The 25,045-nt window shown below is 37.1% G+C and overlaps 5 protein-coding genes across 11 annotated transcripts in view; 3 read left to right on the top strand and 2 right to left on the bottom strand.

Annotated features, from left to right (window-relative positions):
• Nucleotides 1–165: 165 nt before the first annotated feature.
• Tbca (Tubulin binding cofactor A) lies at nt 166–1,163 on the top strand. Its single transcript, XM_011300436.1, has 2 exons — nt 166–695; nt 922–1,163. Exons 1-2 carry the CDS (start codon nt 566–568, stop codon nt 1,146–1,148), a joined length of 357 nt encoding a protein of 118 aa, XP_011298738.1. The 5' UTR covers nt 166–565; the 3' UTR covers nt 1,149–1,163.
• A 443-nt stretch (nt 1,164–1,606) lies between these two features.
• Nucleotides 1,607–2,738, top strand: LOC105263913 (programmed cell death protein 7-like). The gene has a single exon (XM_011300435.1). The coding sequence runs from the start codon at nt 1,631–1,633 to the stop codon at nt 2,354–2,356; it is 726 nt and encodes a 241-aa protein (XP_011298737.1). The 5' UTR covers nt 1,607–1,630; the 3' UTR covers nt 2,357–2,738.
• Nucleotides 2,739–2,824: 86 nt separating this feature from the next.
• LOC105263912 (U3 small nucleolar RNA-associated protein 15 homolog) lies at nt 2,825–5,553 on the bottom strand. Its single transcript, XM_011300434.1, has 4 exons — nt 5,416–5,553; nt 4,317–4,899; nt 3,332–3,991; nt 2,825–3,074 (listed from the first exon to the last, which is right to left on the bottom strand). The coding sequence occupies exons 1-4, from the start codon at nt 5,506–5,508 to the stop codon at nt 2,839–2,841; spliced, it is 1,572 nt and encodes a 523-aa protein (XP_011298736.1). The 5' UTR covers nt 5,509–5,553; the 3' UTR covers nt 2,825–2,838.
• Nucleotides 5,554–5,722: 169 nt separating this feature from the next.
• On the top strand, nt 5,723–18,606 carry babo (TGF-beta receptor type-1 babo). Of its 7 annotated transcripts, none has more exons than XM_011300427.1 (8): nt 5,723–6,753; nt 8,078–8,189; nt 10,869–11,071; nt 12,680–12,907; nt 12,994–13,227; nt 13,313–13,653; nt 13,729–13,968; nt 14,054–18,606. In XM_011300427.1, exons 1-8 carry the CDS (start codon nt 6,678–6,680, stop codon nt 14,174–14,176), a joined length of 1,557 nt encoding a protein of 518 aa, XP_011298729.1. In that variant the 5' UTR covers nt 5,723–6,677; the 3' UTR covers nt 14,177–18,606. The 7 variants fall into 7 exon arrangements, with proteins under 7 accessions (XP_011298729.1, XP_011298728.1, XP_011298731.1 ...); XM_011300426.1 differs by having other exon boundaries at nt 12,674–12,907; XM_011300429.1 differs by lacking the exon at nt 10,869–11,071 and adding an exon at nt 9,811–9,968.
• Nucleotides 18,607–18,683: 77 nt separating this feature from the next.
• The window catches only part of Prm (Paramyosin), a 9,029-nt gene continuing 2,667 nt past the window's right edge, over nt 18,684–25,045 (bottom strand). Inside the window, 10 exon segments of the mRNA XM_011300425.1 lie at nt 18,684–19,334; nt 19,423–19,794; nt 19,859–19,987; nt 20,079–20,274; nt 22,329–22,441; nt 22,519–22,646; nt 22,732–22,948; nt 23,023–23,439; nt 23,514–23,751; nt 24,789–24,993. Coding sequence (XP_011298727.1) covers nt 18,936–19,334; nt 19,423–19,794; nt 19,859–19,987; nt 20,079–20,274; nt 22,329–22,441; nt 22,519–22,646; nt 22,732–22,948; nt 23,023–23,439; nt 23,514–23,751; nt 24,789–24,993 — 2,414 coding nt within the window. The 3' untranslated portion in view covers nt 18,684–18,935.

Genomic DNA, 25,045 nt, shown 5'->3' with positions numbered 1-25,045 from the left:
CTGTAAGTCGCTGTTATTTTTTAATAAAAAATAAGAGGAATCAATTTATTTATTGTTATTGCCTGATTTTTGGAGACTGGATAATGCTTCTATAGTTTATTCTATTTTTGAAACTTTGAGGCCATGTAGATACCACATATCCCATAAACCAAGGCCATATTTTACATTTTTTCCTCCTATTTTAAATTATCATTTTTTAAATAGTCCCACCAGTGCCGAACAGCTGCAGAGTGGGGATGACATGGAGATGAGGGGAAGGTGATAGTGACCGCCGCGCTGTCTCGTGCCGCCTGAGAGAACTTGTCCCCTGTTTTTGGCTTGATAATACCTGCTTGTATCATACCTTAATAGCACTTCAAGGTCACAGAGCCGCTTTGAGATGGGTAACAAACCCTAACCTCACAGTTCCATTCCAAAATTGTGGGTTGACGATTATTTCATTGAAGTTTGATTACTCACATTGTCTATATATGGTATTACCCTGATACTTACATCATTGTCGTCATCGATAGCGTACAGTGAATTGATAAAGATCAGAGAGCAAGTATTTCTGAGACTGTGAAAAATGTCTGATCCTCGTCTGCGTACCCTGAAAATAAAAACCGGTGTTGTTAAACGTTTGGCTAAAGAAAAGGTTACGTACGAGAAAGAAGCCGTTCAACAGAAGGAGAGAATACAAAAGTATAAGGATCAAGGTAATAATCTCATCCTTAAAAAATTATCGTAATTAGTCAATCCCAATTAATTTGTCATCAACACAGTGGTTTAATTCTTTTAAAGCTGGGGAAAATCAAATATTAATTTTTGATTCATCCTCTGGATATTCTTTTGATTCCACTAATTCCACATTTTCCACAACCTCTACAAATCGGAAAAGTAACTGAAATCACATTTTCAAACAATTTATTCTAATTTCTCAAGGCAAGGACGGTCATGATATCAGGAAACAAGAGGAAGTGCTCCAGGAATCCCTGATGATGATCCCAGACTGTCAACGTCGCCTGATAAAAGCCCACGAAGACCTGAAAAAAATTCTCGAATCAGAGCAAGACCTCAAGGAATCGGAGCCCTACCTCGACGCCGAAAAAGTCCTCGAAGAAGCTGAACAGCAACTCCCGAAGGATTCCAATCTCCTTTCGGCTTCTTAATACCCCCTTTAAAATCCCACTAATCTCAGCCCCACAGTGCCATTTTTCAATCTCCTAAAACTCAAAAAGCAAAAACTTCCCTTGTAAAATACATCATCTTCATCACGATGTACCCCACCCAATTTGCACCGCCTCCACTTCCCTTCGGTGCCTCATCGCTCCCATTTCCTACTCACCACCCACCCCCCTGCAGCTTCATCACCTCCTTGAACTCATGCCTAAATCAACGTAGAATCGACACCGAATTTTTTGAAAATTTCATAAACTCCTGCACTTCGCCCAAAAAATCCCCCAAAAATCCTAAAAAAAAGCGACTAGGCATCTCAGAAACTCGTCGACTCATCTCTTCCGTAAAATCCTTAACAATTTCACTTGAGAACTCAACAAATCTCTTGAGAGTAAACAAAAAATTTCCTGATTTCGACTGGAATTTAGAGGTCCAGAAATGTCAAGATTTAAAATCTCAAATCGAGAGTGTGACGATGAAATTAAAAGAAAATGAAGACATTTCTGAGTTCAAGAAGATGGTTGAGAAGAGGAAAAAGAAGAGAATGAGGGATAAGAAGCGAAAGGAAGCCTGGAAGCTGGAGAAGAGTTTACGAGACGAGAGACGAAATAATCTTCATAAGCAAATCGATAATTGGATAAGAAGTAAGCAAGATGTCATTGAGAGAGAGAAGCAAGAGGAAAACTTGAGAAAAGATGCCGATTTAGTTTTGGCGGAAGTCAGGGGTAAGACGAAAGATGCTAGGAGGTACTTACAAATCCTGAGGGAGCTGCAGAACTTACGAAAAGTTAAAGCTGTCAACGCCAAAGCCAGAGGTGAGAATTTGTCGAATGCAGCTGATGAGTCATTCAAAAGAATCATCGAAGGATTGATCGAGCAGTGGCGTCAGTTGGATCGAGAGTACCTCATTGAGGAACACGGGCTTAAGCTGATGATGACGAGTGATAATGAGAGGGTAATTAACAAGAGGAAACGAACTGCATTTGATGATTGGGAATTTGCGATTTTTGGACGGAAATTGGGAGATCCCAGAAGTCAGAGGGATTTGAGGCATTTGGTGGTTACGAGAATCGCTTGGGATAGGTTTGTCCATAGGGATGGGACGAGAATACCTCTGGAATGGGTCATGCCAGAATCCCCGAGCTCTGGAATTTGGCAAAAATGTCTGAAGGAGAAAACCGCCATGAAATTTAAGTCGTAAGAAAATTAGAAACCTCGTCAATAATTTATAGGGGTAAAAAATTATGACTATAATCTATTTTACTCTTTACATTAACCAAAAACTACTTTTTCTGTTAATCACATGGGATGAACGATCGATGCATTAATTTGTGCTTGTTAAAATAGTTATTTTGAAAGATGAGAATTGTGAAAAATTAATTTTTTTAAGGCACTCCTTTATATTCTCCCATTACTATTGCATTGAAAGTTGATTAATCACTCCCCTTATTTTGTAATAAGCTTTTGTAATAAAATTTAGTTTTTAAATAACAAATTTTAATGGTTATTTTACATCGCCTCGATCCGATTGGTGTATAACAATGATTGATTGGGATTTTAAACGGCTAGACCATCAGCAGTTTAAAAAATCAATGAAAGAAAATGCATTCAACGTAATTATAATGTTATAAAAAACAAGGGTCTTCATTTGGAGCCTATGTACAAAAATTATGGAGGTTTATATCATGATATACTGAGCACGAGGTTCTTCTGTGCTGCGGTAGAGGCTGTCAAGCCCTGAGGCTCTCTGATAACCATTGGTTCAGAGGTTTCAGCTCCTGAGAGGATCATGTGAAGGGTGCCTTGCAGTTCTGCCAGGTTAGTGATCAGCTCCTCCTCTTCCTTCAATTTTTTCTCTAAGAGGGTGAACATCAAACGCGGCTCTGGTCCCAATTCGTCTAGAGTCTCCTCGTAAACGTCTGATAAATCATGTACGAGCATTGATTAATTGGTGATCATAAAATTCATGAAACATTTTAAATCGTATACAAGAGAGTTTCATAAAATTTATCAAATATATCTTTCGAAAATTTCAAGTCATTTTAGGAAATAAGGAACTTCACTAAATCTACAATAACAATATTTTGATAGTATTTTACAAATTGATAATAGCCGTCACAAAAAATAGATTTCTTTTATAAAAATTAATGAATTCTCAGTAATTATTGAAGCTTACCCATTAAGACATTTCCAACGTACAGCATAACTCTGCCAAACCTTGGATTGCCGACATGTTTTATTAAAAACTTGAGGAAATTAACGAGAGACTTGCCATCCCTACCAGCAAGTGCCTGTCTCAGTCCCTGACGTCTAATGAGCTCCTGAAGGAGTGCCACAGTAACATGTGGGGTTTTATTAACGATATAATTAACCATGACACAGTCCAGAGCTTTGGAGTACTGGAATTTTCTGAGACAGGCGTCGTGTTTGCTCATAGTCTCCTTACGCTCATCAGGAACGATTACATCAACCGTAGACGAACGAAGATTCTGTCCAGCTCTCCTAAACGACATTTTCTTCTTTTTGCCATTAATACCATTCTTCGTGTCGTCTTCTCGTCTTCGTACTGAGATCAGACCGTCCACCATTCCAGCAACAATTGTCTCATCATCAGCACTGATACCAACGCTTAAAACAGCATTGGGATAATCCAGAGTGTGAACAGCTTTGTAATTTCCTGCGTCGTAAATTTTTACGTGCCTGTCTAACGATCCTGAGACTATCCTGTGACCGTTGGAGGCTATTTTCAAGCAGGTTATCGTTTTGTGGTGGTGAGAGATCTTCGCCAGGAGTCTACCACCTGCCAGCGCATCCCAAACTCGCATTTCGGTTCCACCTAGAATTTAAAAAAACAGAGTCATGACAATTTGTACTTTTTAAATCGAAACATTTCATGATTAATGATTGATTACTTTGATAGCAAAATAAGAAAAATCACTTCGATGATTAAATAATATTTTTTTTCTGTTGAAGAAAAAAAAATTAAAATATATTAAATACACGTATATTTAATTTATATATACATATTTACTAAAGAATATTTTATAAGATAGAAAATTGTATTTCAAGGGAAAAAAAACTTCACTGAAGTGTTGAAAAAAAGAGAAATAGTTAAAAACCTTGCATCTTAATGATTATAGATTAAAAAAATTATATTTCACCTGCAGATATAAAAATGCCTCCAGAAGGTAAAAAGACGATGCTCTCAACAGGAGCCTCATGATTAACACTGCAAACACTCTTGCTGGTTCTGGCATCATACATCTGCACTATTTTATCATACCCTCCAGACAATAAAATATCTGGAGACACAGGACTGACAGCCCCAGCCCTGATGTAATCCGCATGCTCGCTGAATGTGACAATTTGCTTCTCACTGGGAATATCCCAGAGAGCAATGGTTTTATCATCAGAGAAAGAGGCGATGTGATGCCCATCAGCTGTGAAAAATGTCCTGTGAATTGCTGCCTTGTGCCCAGCAAAAACACGCAGAAGACTCTTCGTGGAGACATCGAAGAGTTTTACGACAGACTCTTCACCCCCTGCACAGAGTAATTTACCATCTGCCCTGAAGGCACCACCGTAAGCCGCTTCTTTGAATTTACTGAGATTTTTAATTACTAATTTTGTAATTGGGTTGTACACTTGGACTCTCACCGAGCAAGTGACAGCGAAGTAGTGAGGCTCGATCGGAGAAAAATCTATGTAATCGATGGGGCCAAATTCTTTCACCAGAACTGGAGCCTGAAATAGATTAAAATTTATTCGTTATAGTTTTTCCCCGCATTGATTCACAGTCTCAGCATCTGGATGAGTTTAAAAATTATTGCGGATTGAATTCTATGTTGCCAACTGCGTACATACGAAATTATGGAAATCAATTATTATATGATATTACTATATTATGTATGTTAACTATATGTATATAACTTAACTATTAAGAGAAATAATTATGAAAGCTGTCTTATACTTCAGATATTTTATCCTCATAGTTACCCCGATCACAATTATCTCAGAATCTCAATTTTGATTTCATCTCCTCTTAGACATTATTTAAAACTATCTGATGCTCAACCCGTTCAAAGTAATTAAAATTCATTAAAAAAATACTGACAGCCCAAGTAACCGGGAAATAAAAATCATTTCAGAGTGAATTGAGGTTAGAGTCTTCACACGTGGAATCAACCCTATGTTTTTCACCTTCATCAGGTTTTACACATTTAATCATCCCATGAAATCGTAAACAAACCTCTCACATACCGTTAATTTTTTCCAGTAGATATTATCCGTCGTCAATTCCGGCTTAATTTTAGCAAAAACTTTGGCATTCGTCTTCTTGAAGCCTGCTGCCATTTTTATAACATAACATGCATAACATAAATGGTATGTGCATACCAGAGATTATAGCAAAGAGATTAGAGTTTATGGCAAAGGTTCACAGCGAATTTTCTGGGCGACGGTTGTGGAACTAAATCGGAGGTCTTACCCGTCAATAAGGCAGGGCAAGAGGCTGAGAGTGTCGATAAAAGCGTAAAACAGGTAGAGATAGAGTGGGGGGAATTGAGAAGATTGGAGAGCTCAACCTATATATTTAAGGTCTCTCATTAGTTACAATTTAATCTGTTTAATTTTAAGGTCCGTTTGGAGGGATTTCACTTTGTAATGGAAAGAGAAAATCCAGCCTCAATTCAGATCCACTGAGGCATATCTTCCTGACTTCATACCGTGTGTCATGGCGGTTCTGACGAATAATCGACAGTCAGAGGTGCAGGACTGCAGGTAAAACCTCTCACATTGATGATCAAGTCCCAGGTCGCTGGTCATCATCTCAAACAATAACAACGAGTAAACAGTGACAGTGTTAAAATAACGAGTGAAATAACCGTGAAGTCATTGACAGGAGTAATACAGGATTAATCACAGGGGCAATGAGTGCTCAAATTAATTTGACGTCAATCCATCAAATTCCGTGACTCTTATTTTGTCTCTAGGCTGCACCTATCAACCATAGAAAATGGCCGTGGACCCAACACTTGACAGTGGCAAAATGTTTTTGTTTATCTGCTTATTGTGATATAATTGGCATTGAGTAATTAGTGGTGGAGTTTAACTGGTCTCATGGTGTTCTTGGGGATTGATAAAACTGGAAGACTTTGAGTGAATGGTTGGGTGAATTGTTTTGGGGAATTATGGGCTGTCGGTCATCGACCGGAGGCCAGGAAACCTCGAAATGTGAAATTATTTTATTTATTTGTCAGTGACGAGTGGTGGTTCTTTTTTTTTTTCTCATTGATTTTACAAACGCATTATTTATGCCTCTGCGCATCGGATGTATTTTTTCTTTCGTTGGAACGCAATCGCTCCAACTTTTATTTCATTATGATGAGCTTATTGTTTGTGTGACTAACTGGAACAATATTTGATAATAATGATGATATTGCGTGAATATCGATGACGAACTTGGTCTTCACGACTCTTTGGAGGAATTTATGGAATTAATCGGCTTCGAGGAAACCTAGAAGATGAGGAATCTCAAGAGTATGGGGTTTTGTGCCCTCGTGGTGCTAATCTTCATTTGTTTATTGCCAATTGTTGATGGTGAGCATTTTATATTATTCATCTTTACGATCTTGTCAAACTTTTCTGAAAATTCCTAAAACTTTGGGACAATCAAAGGATTCAATTAGTAAATTCCAATTTACCAGAAATTTGTGATAAACATAAAAAGTCCCAGGATACCAATAAATTCTCAAGACAGGCTGCACGCAAGGAATTGTAAGGTTGAGGGTTCATTGGACATCCAGAAATATTTCTAACTCGAATCCACATACTTCATGCCCTTCTTCGTCGAGGAATTTTCCACAGAGAATTCTTCAACTTCCCCCTCAGTCATTTTTTTTTATTGCAAATAAATTCCTGGCAGGTCTGGAATATTTATTTGCTGCAATATATTTATTTATCGGTGGGAACCACAATTTCGCGTTAGTTCCAAATTCAAATGTTCACAGCCACGTGTTTTTGTAATCTTCACCGCGGAAAAATACAGATACAATACGAGAGATAAGGAAAATCATTTATCCCAAGTCGATCAATACGATGTATTTATCACATGTCTTCACGCTTCAATTCCCCAAGAGTGTAGATGATGGACAACAAAATTTATCTCTCAACTCAATCACAACAGCCCTCAGCTCCGATGTTTACATAATTAATGCGTTTCTTGTTATTTTTTAAAATTATTCCTCTGAATAAATTCCTCTTGGGATAAATCCAGAGATATTAATTTATCCCAGGTGTTAAAAAAACAAGAAAAAAATACTGAATTGCTTAAATCTTTTTATACATTTGTAATCGCTGAGAATTCATTGATAGGGGATTGCACTACGTGAAGGTTATCATCGTAAATTGCGTAACAATTCACTCGAAATAATGGAATAATCTCGTAGATGCATTGTGCACGGATTTGTGAATTCAAATTGTTGTGGCACGAATGGGGGGCTGTTACACCTATCTACAGTGATAAGAGAGCAGATACATTTTGTTTTTTTTTTACTTAATCACCGTATACCGTTGAATATGATAAATGTGCTGGATCATCATCGGGTGATTTTCCTTGTGCTTCACGCAAATGAACTCAGACGCAAAATTTATTATTGCACTCAGGTCGTGTTTTAAAATTCTTTTTTGTTGTCACGCGTTTTTGCTACGATTGAACGCATTTCTTGTCGCGCATGTAAATCAGCTGTTATGTATGATATTGACTGAAAATATTTGAAGAGTCTAACACGCCTCTTTCAGTTTCAATTCACTTTTTAATTGAATTGTAATTATTATTGTAATTCAAGTGGTAATGAGTGATTTTTAAGAAATATTTTATCAGTTTTTCGGATGATTTGGTAATTGAATAAATTTATGATTTCAGGACTAAAATGCTACTGTGATATTTGTGCGGATACGAATCACACATGCGAAACTGATGGCTACTGTTTCGCCAGCACAACCCTAGATCGTGGAGAGATCACTCATGCATACAGGTAATGCATCCGATAATTCCCATAATCACGAGCTCAATTGTATTTGAGCATCACGAGTTTTTTATTTCTCGACTGCCGGATAAACGAATGCTCAAGAGAAATTAATTGTAATGGATATCAGGAGTAAAACAATTTGTTGGTCTCGTTGAAATAATTCAATCGGGGATTATCCGGGGTATGGGCCTAGGCCATAATTGAAATGCCCTGTCAAATGAGCGGAGGGAGGATGGGACTGAAAAATAAAAAAATATAGAAAGTGCGTGTAATTGCCAGGAAGCGAGTGGGATCGACCGGTTTTCACCAAATAGAACGGGATAAAAGGGGAAAGAGGGGAAAAATATGAGGCTGGTTGTTGGTATGAAATACCGGGCTATCGATTAAGGCATTAAAATTGCTGGAGAAAAATTCCGGGGCATATCAACTGCGATAGTCGTTTCATTGGTGAAATTTTTGGCCAACAATTGGATGCACGATTTGATAATTTCGTCGAAATTTCAGTAGAAATATTTCCGATAACATTTCCACGACAAAATTTTCTCCTTTATATTGGTGGTGTTATTACGGGTGATTGAATAATTTAGAGGCATTGGGTCCGAGACCGTCATGAAATTTAATTCTGGACTAGTGGATTTTCGGGCTTTCAATAAATTTATCATCGACAATGGGGAATTGGATTGGCATTCGGCGTCGGGACGAGAGTTAGTTCAATCTCATCGTAAATTCTTGAATCATTAATTCGGCCAGACTGAATATGTTTGAATTATTCGGCTCATCCACTCGGGTAGAGATGATATTTATATAAAATTTTGAGATCGATGACAATTGTTCGTGAGCCTCTGAAAAATGTCACTCTGATTAAACTTCAATGATACTATTATAACAAAATGTATATTAAGGTGTCTCGACCGATCAAAGTGGTTCCCACCGGGAGATCCACTAGCCTGTAAACAGGACTTCAATCAATCCGGGTTCTGCTGCACAATAGACTACTGCAACTTCGAATTATATCCGGTTTTACTGTCTCCCAATACAACCGAATTACCCAAAGGTACAAACGGGTTTTTTCTTTGCCGGGTTATCTCATTTTTTTTGTGTGATTTTTTAATTTTTTCTCAATCACCGATCAATAACTAGTTTTTTTTGTCCATTTTTCACAAATACAGAATCAATTGACTAACAATCATTAATCACCTCGTCAGTTGAATAATAAACCGATTATTTGCCAATTGTCATTGGTACGAATTAACAGCACTCATTTGATGAACTTTATCATTTCGATAAGAAAAGTTTTGATTTTTTTTTTGATTTTACTCTTGTGATTTTTTTATTGAAACTTCATGAATAGTTTTGTGACTTTTTTTTTGCATTTAACAATGGCATTTTCCTCCTAACAATACGATTTTCTCCTCACCTTAATTTTTCTCTGGTCATGACAGTTCGGCATAATTAAATTATTGAAGAGAGAGAAAGGCCAATTCGAATTGAAAAAATCTAATGATTCGCCGGAACGTCTCATTGCAAAAATGCAGACAATTTTTTATTCAAAAAGAGAGTACTTGTTAAATTATTATTAGAAAACAATTATAAGAGGAAAAACAAATGGTAAAATATGGGCTTGAAGGTGCGTGCACAAACAGCTGTCGTCGTCGCAGCCAGAACCACTCATCTTCTGCATGACGAGCAATTTGATAAACACATCATTTGTCATCGATTGCTGCCACAAAGAGGATTTTTGTAATCGTGATCTAAGACCCCAGCTCCATCCAAGAACCACAGAAGGTACAGTCCACAAAGCCCTCGGATGTTTAGAAAATCAAAAGCTCTAAACGAAAAAAAAAATATACATTCAAAAATCTACCAACAGCAATCTGCTAATTAATTATTCGATCAATGATTTTCGGTAGCACTGGTTCACATATTGTTTGCTCTCTATTTTTATTCTTATTTAATTTCTCTCACTTCTCTCTGACTTTCTTGCACATTTTTATTTCCACTCAAGCACATCTCTCAAGTAAATATATACAATCCACCATTCTCAATAGCCACTGAAAAATCTCAAGTTTTTTTTTAAACTTCTGGCGCATCTGTACATAGCACACCTCCAGCGTCAATTATTGGCTCATCTTTTTTTTTCATACTCCCTCGATTATCGTATTTATCGATTTACATATTTCTTGTCGTAAACCTCCAGTAGAAGTCCGAGGGGAAATGCCAAAGTAAAAATTTTTTAAAACAACCAACGTCAGTCCCAGTGACGTGTGCATAAATTAATATATATTTTTTCAACTTACAATGCCATTGGTTGGGTATTTTCTCTCTACTGCTTGCAATTGTAAAAAAATATTTGAAATTACTCGGTAAAAAGGAATTATCAGAAAATGGGATAAAGCGACAAAAATAAATTCTTCTCGTAAAGTAATTGTAATCGATTACATATCTAACACGTTGAAACATTTTTGAAGGCCTTAGCGGTGGAGTTAAAAATAAACAGTCTGTAGTTTCAAACAAATGATCTTGGCATGATTTAAAAAAAATCACTGTAATGTATTCTACAGGACTTACGCTTCAGTGGCACTAATTTTTATTTATTTTCAGTAGTAGATGTTAATCGATAACCTGATCCCCCTGAAATGACAAATAGTCGTGTAAAATGATGAAGAGATGTGATAATGTTCTCAGGTGTTACAATAAGCCCCAGTTCTTCCCAATATCTGGATACGCCGTTTGGTGTGATTCAAATGGGACACTTCGTAGTCCTGGTGGAATAAAATTTATCGTTGCCTGCTGCGATGACACCGATTACTGCAACCGTTATATCGAGCTTTCATTTTCAACTCAAATAACTGACGATTCTCCTCGCGGTCTGGGCAGATTCGAAAGAGGTACAAAATCATCGCCTCAGAGGAACAAAAAATTTACAAAAACACTCGCATAATCATCAAAGTCATCACTCGAATCAAATCCATCGATGATACGGCTTTGGTCACTCGTCTTGGCTTTGTCTTTTTTTTTTTTCAATTCTCATTTGTGAGGGAATAAGCGACTATTCATTCGTTGTATCAATTTTATTGTCACAGGGATTGCCAAACTAAAATTCAAGCCGACAGCATTTATCTGGTGATTATTATCTCCTAATTTGTCGCGAAATTGAGATGAACAACGCGAGTTGCATGTATTGGTTTTGATAATGAGGATGAGTTCAAATGCTATGTCACCAATGGGAAGAATGGCTATTCGCACCATTAATTCGTTTTTACGAGTTGATACTTAGCTCGTGCCCGTAGCGGTATGTACGCACCGGAAATTACTCAATTCTATCTAAAGTGAACGAGCTCAATCTTGAAATTATCACAGTGTCGCTGCATCAAATCAGGGGATAAAAAATTATTGAGAAAATTATCAATTAGCGGTTCATTGCCCGTCTAGCAGAATAATTGTTGCTATTTTGAAATATCACTTGAATAAATCATTGGTTTGGTCAACTTCGTGGTGGACGTCCATCACCAGCTCATGATTCCTCCGGTGTTCAAAAATAATTTTTATTCGCATGATGATGAGTCATTCTTTCATCAATGGAGAATTAAAATATAATTTTGACTCAATGGGTCTTCACGTCTCATTAAATCAAACTAATCGTTCGAATTCATGTCCTTTCAGTGTCCACTGAAGTTCATCTGTATGTTTGTCGAATCGTTGGGAAATTGTTTGATATTCATCGAGTTAGCACTGAGGAACAGGAAAAATATATATAAATGCATGCAATTAATTCGATTTGTGTCCTGCAAATGCGAGAGAACACTTCCAAGTCAATTAATCTTATTCGCCGTTGGCCAAAGTCCCACATTGCCAACGCGTTATCGAATTTGCATACCAATTATGCGACTAACCATTTCCAACCCCTCGAATCCAAAAACCAGTCACGTTCTGCAGGGACTTCAGCAGTGGTGTTTAAGTCCCACTGGATTTCAACCAATTAACAATATCGTTGCTGTTGGTCTTATCGCAAAAGTGGAGAATTCAGGTTTTTATTTATTTACGATGGACGAGAGAAGGTAAGATGCAACGAGACTCCTTACTGGGACGAATATTGAAGACATTGACGAGTCATTGAAACAATTACCTGAAATTTTGTCTTGCACTTGACTTTCTCCTGCTTTGCACTGTGTCTTTCGTTTTCATTCTGTCAACTGCTTTGAGCATGTACTTGTCAGCTTTTTATTCTTCCAATTTAAAACGGGAATCATAAACATGTGCCGTAGGTACATTTCATTTGAATCAACGATTTCAAGGAAACAATTTCATTAATCGAGAATGTAAATCATATTGTTACTATTTTCATTCATAAAATCGTGATTAATAAAATAATTCCACGTTCATTGATTCATATGAAATAGAATTACTTGGGTAAGCTTGTATTATTTTTAAGTATTTTCCAAGTGTATTATTAATTACTCAACGAGTTAATTGTCATTATCTATGAAAAGTAACAGCAGCTGGAGGTGTGACGACATGGGTAACATGGAGAATGGCACTGTCAATAGCTCTGCCAATTTGCGCTGTATGTATAATCGTGATGGCAGTGTACCACGTGCACATGAGCCGTCGGAGACCAGCCAGACATTTTCCTGATGACTCGATGGAAGCACCAGATCGTCCCATCCTGGGTGGTGTCACCATCAGGGACATGCTGGAGATGACAACAAGTGGTAGTGGATCAGGTGATTATAGCAATTGAATGGAATGAATGGAAATTAATTGATTGACAATTCTAATTGCATTATTGTAATGCTTTTTTTGTATTTAGTTGGGCTTCCACTGCTGGTGCAGCGAAGTATAGCACGTCAGATTCAACTTGTTGAGACAATTGGTAAGGGACGATTCGGTGAAGTCTGGCGTGGACGATGGCGTGGAGAAAATGTTGCTGTTAAAATCTTCAGCTCGAGGGAGGAAAGATCTTGGTTCAGGGAGGCGGAAATATATCAGACTGTCATGCTCAGGCATGATAATATCCTTGGATTCATTGCTGCTGATAATAAAGGTGCGCATTCAGCTGGATATTTAATCCCATAACATTTCCATCCATGAAACTTAAATTATGCGAATAATTTGTACATTTGATACAGACAATGGTACGTGGACGCAGCTGTGGCTCATCACTGATTACCATGAGAAAGGATCGTTGTTTGATTATTTGAATCGTACAACAGTCGATGTCAATGGAATGATGAGAATGGCTCTGTCTATGGCAACTGGTCTTGCTCATCTTCACATGGAAATTGTTGGTACTCAGGGTAAACCAGCGATCGCCCACAGGGATCTCAAATCTAAAAATATTCTCGTTAAAACTAATGGCACTTGTGCCATTGGTGATTTAGGTCTTGCTGTGCGACATGACGTTATTACTGACACTGTTGATATACAATTGAATAACAGAGTTGGTACTAAACGTTACATGGCACCTGAGGTAATCATTGTTGTTTTTTTTTTCTGTTTTAGATTTTTTTCTTTCCGAATTGATCTTAAGTTACACGATTTTCAGGTTTTGGAGGAAACGATAAACATGAATCACTTCGATTCGTTCAAAAGGGCGGATGTTTATGCACTCGGTTTGATTCTATGGGAAATAGCCAGGCGGTGTAATGTCGGTGGTATTCACGATGATTATCAGCTTCCTTTTTACGATCTTGTACCTTCTGATCCTACTATTGAGGAAATGCGAAAAGTTGTTTGTACGGATCGGCAGAGGCCATCGATACCGAATAGGTGGCAGTCTATCGAGGTCAGTACTCGATTATTTGGTTACGCGTTTACATATCATCATTTATAAAAATAATAATAATTAATTGAGGTGTAATTACTTTCAGGCACTTCAAGTTATGTCTAAAGTGATGAAGGAATGCTGGTATCACAATGCAGCAGCAAGACTCACAGCTCTCAGGATTAAAAAATCACTCGCCAATTACGGGTCTATGGCAGACCTCAAATGAAACATACAAATTACTATGTACTAATTAACACACTGTCGTGTGAGAATGCATGATTGTCCAATGACAATTTTTCCTTAATCTTCCGGTATCATCGATTGAACGACCTCGAAGTTGAGATTATTGCTTCGGTAATGAAGGCGAGAAAACATGAAATTGTGTGAATGTGTCTGATTGATTGGGCTGAATGCTGAATTGGTGAGTTGGTTTTAATCAATTGAGAATTTTTTCTTACGTTTAATCAACCCAACACTGTACAATAAATTTTATCAATATTTTCTATTTATGGAATTGAATATTTTCTTCTAAATTATTTTCATACGTAATACTTTGAATCTTTTACTGTTCAATTCCCTAGTCATACTGAAGTACAGTGAATTACTGATGATAGTTTTTTTTTCACTTAGAGTACGTGAATTCAAATGTTTTTGCTCAAATATCAGTTTTTACTGAGAAAATGTCACGTTGTAATCAAGTAAATGTGAATTTTTTTAACTGAAGTGAATTGAAAAAAATGAATAATCATATTCTCGGGATAATTGACATGAATATGATTAATGATTTCTTGAAATGCGAGGAATGAAAATTGGGCGTGAAAGCTTGATTGAAGAAAAAAATTAATAGAATACTATTTTCGGATTTTTTATTTATAAGCGCGTGATAAAGTAATCAATTAGCTTTCTCGGTGTAAAAATGTGGATGAATAGTGCGATTGTAAATGGTAATAGTAAATGATAGCAGCTATTGAACCGTCAACAAAACGAGACTGATCATAACTGGAAGATTGAAGAAACATTTTTTCGATAATTTTCAAACCAACTGACATGCAAAAAATATGAGAAAAAAAAAGAACAGATTAAAATAAAATCAGTGGAGAGAGTCGTTAAAGGATGATGGTATTTTTATATTTTCGTTTGAACAAAGCGAATGATTTTCGTTATTAATTGTATACTCAGTGCTGAAAAGGCCCAGCTGACTTCGACATTAATTGATGCTGAACAACAGAATAATTGCAAATATATCTCTTTACGATCCATAGGAAGAATGTAATTCGTGGATTGCAATTCACTCAAAGACTGAAAATAATATTCATAGTAGATAAACTTTTCTCTTTCTTTAATTACCGAATTGTCTGACAATTGACTGACAACTGTCAAACTCTTCGTTGAGATAACAAACGAGACAGTGTTTAGTGATAATTATTATCACAATAAAAAGAATCCAAAAATTTATCATTCTTATTAGAAAAATGAATAACTCATTAAAGATCGACAAATTTTTTCACCCCCACATCGTGCGATATAAAACCTATAATCGATAAAGCAATAAACGTTTGTTCACTCCACCCCATACATTCCCATTACACGTAGGTTAATTTTAAATTTCGTAATAAAAAATAATGAAGTTTCACTGGAATAATTCTGGTGTTATAACCAGTGACACAAGAACCTCCTACAGTTTATACCACTAGTACAACATTTGTGCCAATAAATAAATTAATTCAGACAGTGAATAAAAGTGATAAAAGACTTTTAATGGAAAATATATCAGCCTCAATATATCCTCTACACATTTCTGTTCATTGAAACTAAACAAGAAAAAGTTAATCATGTATATGAGTAGTGTACCCCTGAGCTTCCAGCTCCAGTAATCTCCAGAAATTTTAATATTAATGGATTAAGTAATAGGTAGCAATGATCGATAGACAGCTGGGCCTCGAATAATCGAACAGTCTAAATCGATATCCGACGAAACAGCCAAACTGCCAATAATCAATTGTAATTTCGTAACTTGTGAATTAAATGAAAAATGAAAATTAAGGAAAAATAATACCTTGCTCCGTTAAAATGACTCGACTGTACAAAATGTATACCGTTGCCCTGTCAGCGATTTATAGTTGATTAAGAGTAATTACAATATTAATGATGATAATGGCATAGAATTAATGAATTCATTGCCGACATGGCGATTATTATACGTCTAGTTATTTTTACTGAGTCGCTTTGCATTCGGATTTAGTAGCTGTGGATACGGAAAAAATATCAATCAGTCCGTTGATAGTTTTATTATTATTAAAGACAATGCTTTTACAAATGGTTTTTGTAGTGTGCGTCAGAGTAATAATTATTTGTTTTATTTTTATTATTTTTTATATAGATTATATTTTTATGTGTTGTATATTATAAATTCACTCTACCGTTGCGACGATTCAATTTTGGTGAGATAAATTTCTAGTTTATCGTTAATTTGGCTTTTTTATGTTCACTATTTTTAATACTGTAGAGTAATATTTTTTGAATATTTGAATCGTCTCATCGGTTGAAAATTATAACACTGCAGTGGTGGCAACTCTTCCGTAGTTATTTTAGATTCATCTTCCTCTGATAATTCGAGATCGAGGTAAATCCCCTCGAGGCTCAACAATTGTTATAAAATTGTCATCGTGGTAATGAAATTTTTAAAGAATTCCAGTGATACTACAAAAAATCCATTACCAGTGTAATCTACTACCGACTTGAAATAATTTCCCAGTCAATATTATTTAAAAACTACTAATATATTAGCTGGATCTTTCCTCGTGTATGATACCCTGTAAATAATTGTGTAAATGATACTCTCGAATTTATGGCAAATTCAAATAAATGAGCACTTGTAATTTTCATAAGGAGAATATACGGGACAAAATGGGGAGAGGATGGAGTAAATGTGTGAGGGGTGTGTTTTTTTTTTGTTTCTTATTATTTCATTGTAAAGTTCTCGAAGCAAGACAACAAAGAATCATGAAAACTATGAGTAATACATCGCTCTTTCTTTTAAATTTTATCTCCTTTCTCACGTGAAGAATCGCCGCTGGGCAGAAATGGTTCGGCAAATGAATAATGAATGATACAAACTTGAGAGCATTTTTATTAAATCACCCACAAAGCCATAGTGAGCCTTAGATTGCGCATATATCATATTTTAACCATGTTGCACTGAAGAATGAAAAAGATAAAAGAATATGGAAATATTGGAATAAAAAAAATGGTACAATTTTTGATGAGATATTAAAATTAAATGGAAATAAATTAGTTGTGAGAATAAATCGACCCTGTTGCGCAATTGAAGTGAGTATTAGTCAGGGTCGGGTATTTGGGTGAACAATAATAATTATGCAGTTACCGTAATTTACAAATCCTCTTTGTAAATTTATTAATCAATAGTCACTTTGCAATCATGTTACGATTCTGTCATTAAATTACACTTCATGTGTCCATCAATTAACGCGGAGAGAAAAATACAGAAAAAAGTACGTGACGAGAGTACGTAATCGTCAGCTAAAGAACGATTTCAGTAATTTTTTTTATCTACAATGATAAAAAATAAGAGACGGTCTGTATTTTTCTCTGCAAAAATGAATTTAATCACAGGATTAATCCTTGGCATTACGAAATTAAAGAATAAATAGAAAATTGGCAATAATTTTTCGAGTGCATACATACCTGCGAGTGATAGTAATTCCCAATGACAATTGATCCTGTAAACGACTTTAGGCTGATGATTGAGATTCTTCCAAAGTCGTAGAAGAGCATTAACTAGAGAAGTAACTAGCGGTTGATTTCTTCGAGCTCGTTAAATTGTATAAAATTGCTTGTGGATGCTTCATTCGTCGTATTTTTACGGCGAAATTTAACCCATAAATCGTAAGAAAAAGCAAAAAAATAAGGGGAAAAATTAATTGATAAGATGAGCTCATTAGTTATTCGAATGTGCGCCCATGCGGACCCTGATAATAACCGCCATATGCTCCAATAAAGAAACAATTTACTTTAAAAATTGACATTATTTCATCCCCTTTGGAACAATCCCGGGGAAAAATGATGAATTCTCTTTGAAGGATAAATAATGGATTACTTATTTATATTTTTTCGTACGTACGCGTTTTCAGTTTATTATTAAATTAAATGACACAGGTTAAGTGTTTCGTACAGTGAGTGTTCTTATGTACTCAATTGAATATTTCATTTGGGCAATAATACCTAACTATGTTTTGTAGTAACAGAATTATCAATTAAATACAGTAATATTGTGCGTGTTATAGACATGCGTTCTTACGTCTGAAGTTGACAAATTAATGTGATAATAATATTCATTGAAATTTCATTTGAATAAAATGATTTTTATAGTGGCGTTTGGCGATTTTCGAGTGAGACGTCAAGTGCTGTCTCCACTCCTGGGACTGAATATATTATTATAATTATAATTATTATAATTATTATTACAATTATGCGTCTTTGCAAATTGGGATTATCCGGTCTTTGTAAATCTCGCTGTAACATTCTCATTTTTTATAAAAATAGAATAGTTTTTTTTGTTTCATTTTGTTTTTTACAAATTCGCTGGGATATCGTTTGACGCGCGCAACTGCCCTCTCGGTATCAAAAGAATTTTTATTTCAAACATTTTGACTGATGAAAAAATGAACAAAAAATAAAAGAAACGAGTGATGGGCCAAAATGATTATTCATTATTTCATTGCCTCGCAATATATATTTTGTTTTATTCTGTGTAATAATTTATATTGTTTCATATTTAATCAATGATGGACAAGATCGCGCCTCTTTTCTTACTGATACTCTCACAACTCTCGAATAAAAAATAAATAATAGAATAAACGAGAGAAGTTGACACAAGATTTTATCAAGAAATCAAGAGAGAAAAAAAAATGATGATAAAATGACGATGAGGCATTTAACAAGGAGCATTTTTGTGATAAATGTTTTTAAAGTGTTTCTTGAGTCCTCGTCTCCTGGACAAGGTATACCTGGGATCCTGGCACAGTTGATGTTGTGACAAAGCTGCGGTGTTTAGCCCGGATCAGGGACAAATTGCTCTCAGCAGTGTCAGCACGATCCTCAGCTGCTTCAAGCTCCCTCTGGAATCTGCGTACTCTCGTTACACTCTGCTGAGACATACCCTCCTGCTCCTGCATCTGTCTCTTATACAGATTGACCTTCTGGCATGCTTTATCAAGACTCTCCTGAAGTAGAGAAATTGATTTCGAGTCCTCCTCAACTTGAATCATAACTTCCTTGATATTGCGCTCCTTCTTGCGAAGGATCTTCACAGTTTCGGCGTGTCTGCGTTTCTCCTCATCAAGCTCAAGCTCCAGATCACGAATCTGTTGAATTTATTTCATAAACATTATTTCACAGAGTTGCAACAATCAATTCCTCACAACAAATCGAAGAGCTTAAATAATTGCTCACCCTTGCTTCAAGTTTACTGATGATACGTTTCCCTCCAACAATGGCATTAGCTTCAACTTCCTCAAGACGTACAGACAAATTCTTCACTTCAATCTCGAGTGACTTCTTGATGGACTCGATCTTGACGATGCGCTCTTGCTCCTCGTGTAGAATCTCAACAGTGTGCTTGAGCTCAGTCTGTACACGCTGATATCTCTCATCACTGACTCTCAATTCTTTGGTAACTTCCTCGTAGTCACCAGCAACCGCAGCAAGCTCCTGCTCAACCTTTGACTTTGATGATGCAAGATTGACATTTATTGTTGTCAATTCGTTGATACGGCTCACCGATTCTTCGTACTGCTGCTCGACACATCTCTTCGCCCGAAGTGCCTGTACAAAGAATAATTAACCAACAGCTGATTCCCAAGATCCTTTACAAGAATCATCAACTCACAGATTCGTAATTGCCACGGATTTCTTCGATTTCGGCAGTCAATGATTGAAGACGGCGTTGGCTGATGCCCAGTTGATCGAGTGTTACCTGCAATTGACGCTGAACTTCGTCGTAATGAGCTTGAAGTTCCTGATAAATAATCCAAATAACCGAGATGATTAATTAAATGAATCACGATAATTCGATAATCTATTGTGAAATCGTTATGAAATAGCTTTACGGTCAAAGTGAGCGACTGCTTCTTGATGGTCTTCTGCAGATCGAGATTGTTCTTGTTGGCAACATCGAGGGAAAGCTCAAGCTCGGTGATTTGAATCTGGAGCTTCTTCTTGATTCGCTGGACCTCGGTCTTGAGTTTCGTTTCGGCTTCAACGACTCGAGCATTCAGCTGTTCAATCTCAATGCTCGTTTGCTTGCTGTCACGTTAAAAACATCAATAAATCATGAAAATATAATGTAAAGTATTTAACCATCACGATAGTTCAAATGACCCAGGACAATCCAATAATTAATAACAAAACTACCTCTTATCAATGAAATAAGTGCTTGATCTGATTTCAAGTGCTTTTAGATCATTCTGAAGTTCATCAAGAGGTTGAGTGAGTCTTGAATCCTCTTCCTGGAGTAATCTCGATCTATCCTCCATCATCCTCACATGATCCCTCTCGTCCCAGAGTGCCTGCATCGTCTGCCTCTGGTATTTCCTGATATCCGATATTTCACTCGCACCAGAAAGATTCTTCATACTCTCGGTTTTCAGTTCATACTCAATCGCTTTAGCCGATTTACCCCTGAGGCTTTTCGCATGATCCAGTGCCTCCTGCACGTGCTTTATCCTCTGGATATTCCTAACAGCCTGAACACTGAGATCAGCCATCGTCGCGTCCACTGGTATTGTCTGCTGTCGAATTTTAACAGCCGCTTCAACACCCGATTTCGATGCCTCAATGTCTTTCGATACGTGAGTCGCCTCCACTGCCTTCTTCAGACTAAAGTCCGAGCGTTTTGCTATCTTTAAAATGACAATATATACCAGTGGATTTTATTCTGATGATGGAACAATTCACTTGCCAATGTTTATAATTTTTATTTACACTATTGCCACAGACTCGAATCAATTCATCCACGCAATGATTTCGTTCGTAATCTTCTGCATTTTTTTCATTTGGAATGTAAATGGAGGGAGAATTGTTTTAATTACGGAAATTTCAGGGATACGGGAGAAAATTTAATGATCCGCACACGAGACTCGAAACTTCTATACTCAGACAGAAAACGGGCATTCGAATGCGTCTGGTTCCAAGTTCCACTGAGCTACCGAATTAGATGCAGAAAAGGTCAGCTAGTCGCCAAGTTACCCGCGCCAATCGTTCATTTTTCTGTTACCGAATTCTAACTTTAAAATCGCAAACTCTCTGAAAATAACAAAAATCACGGAAAAAGGCAGACCCCAGAGTTCACCAATTCACCGGATGACATCCCCTCAATTATTTACAGTTTCCCCCAAAATAATTTTCTCTAAATTATTTAATTAACATGATCCTTCGATCCTTCGACTTGAATTCCGTTGAAACCAATGAATTATTCCTCGAATTGAAATTTCAATAATTCCAAACGTACCTTAAAGTGCGATAAATGTTCTCTCGCTTGTTCTTCAGCTCCGAACGCGTATTGTCGGAGTTCCTCAGTACTATAGGGTAAAATTCTCTTCTTCTCCCATAGAAATCGTCCATCAGACCAGGGTAACTCCGGTGGCTGAGGATTTCTCACAATTTTTTTCTCCTTCTGATCGATATAATCGATCATTGGTTGATAATAATTTATCCCAAATCCATAATTCTGTTCATAAACAGTCGTCGGTACGTGTTTCCATTTGGATTCCAGAGGCATTTGAGAGGGTGGCACATCTCCAGACATTTCCAATTAATTAAAATAATCGTTGATTATGTCGAATGATGAAAAATATAATCACTGATCAATCGAGCACTGGTGAGAGGGATCGGAGTATCGACTGAACGTCTGAATCATTTGTACGTTTTTTTTATTGGTGTTGAAACGATTTGTCAAATGAGAGCGACCAATCAGCACTTGTAATATGTGGATCGATACCCATTGTATCAGTATTCTTAGTGTCTCAGTGTACTAAATTATGCACTCGATCACTCTCGAAGATTGCCGATGCTGACAGACGATCGATTTCCAATGATGAGTGCTGAGGAGTGATCGATACGTCACGTCTGACTGTACGAGTTCCATTTTCCCTTGGCTTGATACGTCAAGTTTTTTCTTCGAATTTTTATGACACGATGCAGAAACTTTTCTTCAATTATCTTTACTTCATCAATTATTCCCCCGTTGATCCACGATTTAATTGATAAAATAATCAAGTGGATTTCTTTGAACTATTCGTGATTGAATAAAATGGAATTCTCTTGGTGGATCAGAAAAATAGTTGAAAAAATAAACTTACCGAATGGCCTCGATCTCTTCGTCCTTTTCGGCAAGTCGACGTTCAGCCTCATGACGGAAATTGCTCAGCTCTGCTGAAAGCCTCTGAGCTCGCTGTTCCTCGACCTTGCGACCCTGGAACATGCGATTCATCAAGATTAATTACCTGACTAAACTGCCTTGAGTGATTACAGAATAAATGAGATTCGTACGGCCTCAGCTTCTTTGTAAGCAGCTGCCAACTCTTCACGTTCGTTCTCCAGACGACGGAGTTCGAGTTCCAACTCATGAAGTCTACGGTTCATGTCCGACAGTTGATTCTTGGCGTCAGCCAAATCATCTGCCAGCAGATACGGATAATTTCAGAGTGAATATTGAAAATGGATTGAGATTTGATTAATCAGGGATTTGATTATGAAATTTACCTCCAAGTTTCTTGTTCTCACGTGCGAGTTGTTCCTTCAGGTCCCGTGTCTTCTCGAGTTCGGCATTGCAGCGCATCAGCTCCTGCTGTTTATTACGAAGATCACGCTGGCTCTGCTCGTAGAGGGTGACTGTCTCTTCCAGACGAGATTTCAGCTCGATGTTGACCTTCTCCAGGTGTTCAACGCGTTTCTGGAGCTCCCGGGCGGTTCCATTCGCCTAAAATTGAATAAAAAAAAAATCGATGAGACTGGTGTATCCTAGGGGATTATCAAATCCCCAAGAAATCTCACCTTCTCGAGATCGATGATGAGAACTTCGACTTCGGATTGCAGACGCGACTTCTGCTTCTCCAAGTTGTTGATTTTAACGAGAAGTGTCTCGATTTGTTCCTCTTGTTCTTGAATTCGTGCTGAGTACTTGCGCCTGAGCTCCTCGACTTCCTCGGCTCTGGCGTTCGCCTCAGTCTCATACTTGGATCTCCAAATGGAGACTTCGCCATTGGCCTTGACCAATTGACGCTCGAGATCCAAACGAGCCTCGGATTCCTCTTCCAATTGCACACGGACTGATTCGAGCTCTGTTTCAACGCTGTGGAGAGATGCCTCGATGAGTGATCGACGTCGATCCTCATCCTCCAGACGACGACGAGCATCTTCTAGCTGGCTGGCAAGCTGGGTCTTCGTGTACTGAATACTCTCGATGTTAACCTGAATAAGAATTACTGTTTTAGCATTTCCTTTTGCGTAATTTCCAGATTGTCTTCTGGGTTCACAATTTTTACCTTCAAATCTTGAACTTCACGAACAAGTTCAATGTTCTCCTGGGACAGACGTGTCTTGTGGCTGGTTATATCGACAATCGTTCGATTCAGCTCCTCAATCTTGATGTTCAATTCCGACACGTGGATCTCCAATTTTTCAACAGTTTTTATGACAAGTGTCTTCTCCTTGTTGGAGTTCTCCAGCTGCGCCAACAGTTCGTACACCTCCTGCTGGAACTTGGCTTTCTCCTTGTCAACTCTGCCCAAGTTTTATATATTTATCATTATTTATACAGTTTTCCGGAATTCGGGGAAAATCATCGCACACCCACGCATACCGCGACTAGTGTAAGGTGTCATCCAATTTTGTTTCTATAGTGGGGGGACACAAGGGGCCGGTACCGTGGACTAATATGGCGCGCCAACCTCGTGTGCCGACTCTCCAATACGAGTTAAAAATAGTCATAAGCAAAGTTGAGTTCATTTCTACGTGAGTTTCACGTTGTTGAATAGGGAAAAAGGGGCCAGGGTGGGATGCGCACAGGAAAAAAGAAATTTAACAATTTTTTTTCGTGCAATTGATAATTTGCATCCGGATAAAACGAAAATAAAATTTCCAAGGAATTTTCTAAAAATAAATCACGAAGAAATTCTTCATAAAAAATGTGTCTGGCGAAAATCATTTTTTTTGGGTGAATTAAATTGAAATTTTTTATGGGAAGATTTGGATTGAATTATTTAAAAATATTAAATACCGCTCTTGGAAATGCAATTCATAATTTGCATTTTGGTAAAACGAAAATGAATTTCTTCTTCTTTTTGATTCTGAAAAATACTTTCTAAAATGAAATCCTAGAAAATTTAATTTTCTGAGTGAATTAGATTGAGAAAGATGAGGTGTGAATATTTAGATGAATTTTTTTGCTGAAAATTGCGCCCTTGGTATTTTACCAAAGACTAGAAGCGAGTCGGACTCATTTAAACGAAAATCACGGGGTGGGCCTATGTTTAGAAAAGCAGTGGTGAGCGGCTCGTTTATGTATTTCAGGTACACTCCAATGTATATATGCTTGGATACTAGCCAGTTCCGCAGGCATAATCTCCTCAAAGTGAAGAAAAAAGAGTGAAAAATTGAAAATAGCGAGCGATAAAAGCGTGGAATTTGTTTTTCTTGTTTTAATTTTGTTACAATTTGCTATGATAGCGGGAATATCTCGATGATTCATTGGCTGTTGGTTGGAATCTGGAATGCATCGCAGGGTCTTGATGACCGGTTTATTTGGATGTGAGACTGACCTGGCACGAGCTTTCGAGAGTTGATCGATCTGATCTTGGAAATCGATAACAACCTCCTGGTGCTTCTTGCGGAGGTGATGAGCCGTTTCCTCACTCTCGAGGTGAACATCCTCCAGGAGTTTACGGAGTTTCAGCAACTCCGTGTCCCTTTTCTTATTTATCTCGAACTAATTTTCATTTTGGAAATCATTAATTTCGTCATTCACTGTTTTTTTCAGGAATAACTCCGAAACTAGAGGAAATACCGAATTTTTTGT

Source organism: Fopius arisanus, unplaced genomic scaffold (assembly GCF_000806365.1).
Source record: "Fopius arisanus strain USDA-PBARC FA_bdor unplaced genomic scaffold, ASM80636v1 scaffold00017, whole genome shotgun sequence".
NCBI classification, from domain to species: domain Eukaryota; kingdom Metazoa; phylum Arthropoda; class Insecta; order Hymenoptera; family Braconidae; genus Fopius; species Fopius arisanus.
The sequence above is the reverse complement of the archived record's forward strand: the minus strand, read 5'-3'. Positions and strand labels throughout refer to the sequence as shown.

Coding starts and splice junctions, on each gene's coding strand:
- Tbca (XM_011300436.1), top strand. CDS start 566: ATGTCTGATCCTCGTCTGCGTACCCTGAAAATAAAAACCGGTGTTGTT. Junction 696..921: donor ACAAAAGTATAAGGATCAAG/GTAATAATCTCA, acceptor TAATTTCTCAAG/GCAAGGACGGTCATGATATC.
- LOC105263913 (XM_011300435.1), top strand. CDS start 1,631: ATGAAATTAAAAGAAAATGAAGACATTTCTGAGTTCAAGAAGATGGTT.
- LOC105263912 (XM_011300434.1), bottom strand. CDS start 5,508: ATGGCAGCAGGCTTCAAGAAGACGAATGCCAAAGTTTTTGCTAAAATT. Junction 4,900..5,415: donor TCTACTGGAAAAAATTAACG/GTATGTGAGAGG, acceptor AATCTATTTCAG/GCTCCAGTTCTGGTGAAAGA. Junction 3,992..4,316: donor AGGCATTTTTATATCTGCAG/GTGAAATATAAT, acceptor TTTAAATTCTAG/GTGGAACCGAAATGCGAGTT.
- babo (XM_011300426.1), top strand. CDS start 6,678: ATGAGGAATCTCAAGAGTATGGGGTTTTGTGCCCTCGTGGTGCTAATC. Junction 8,190..10,868: donor GAGATCACTCATGCATACAG/GTAATGCATCCG, acceptor TAATGTTCTCAG/GTGTTACAATAAGCCCCAGT. Junction 13,969..14,053: donor ATAGGTGGCAGTCTATCGAG/GTCAGTACTCGA, acceptor AATTACTTTCAG/GCACTTCAAGTTATGTCTAA.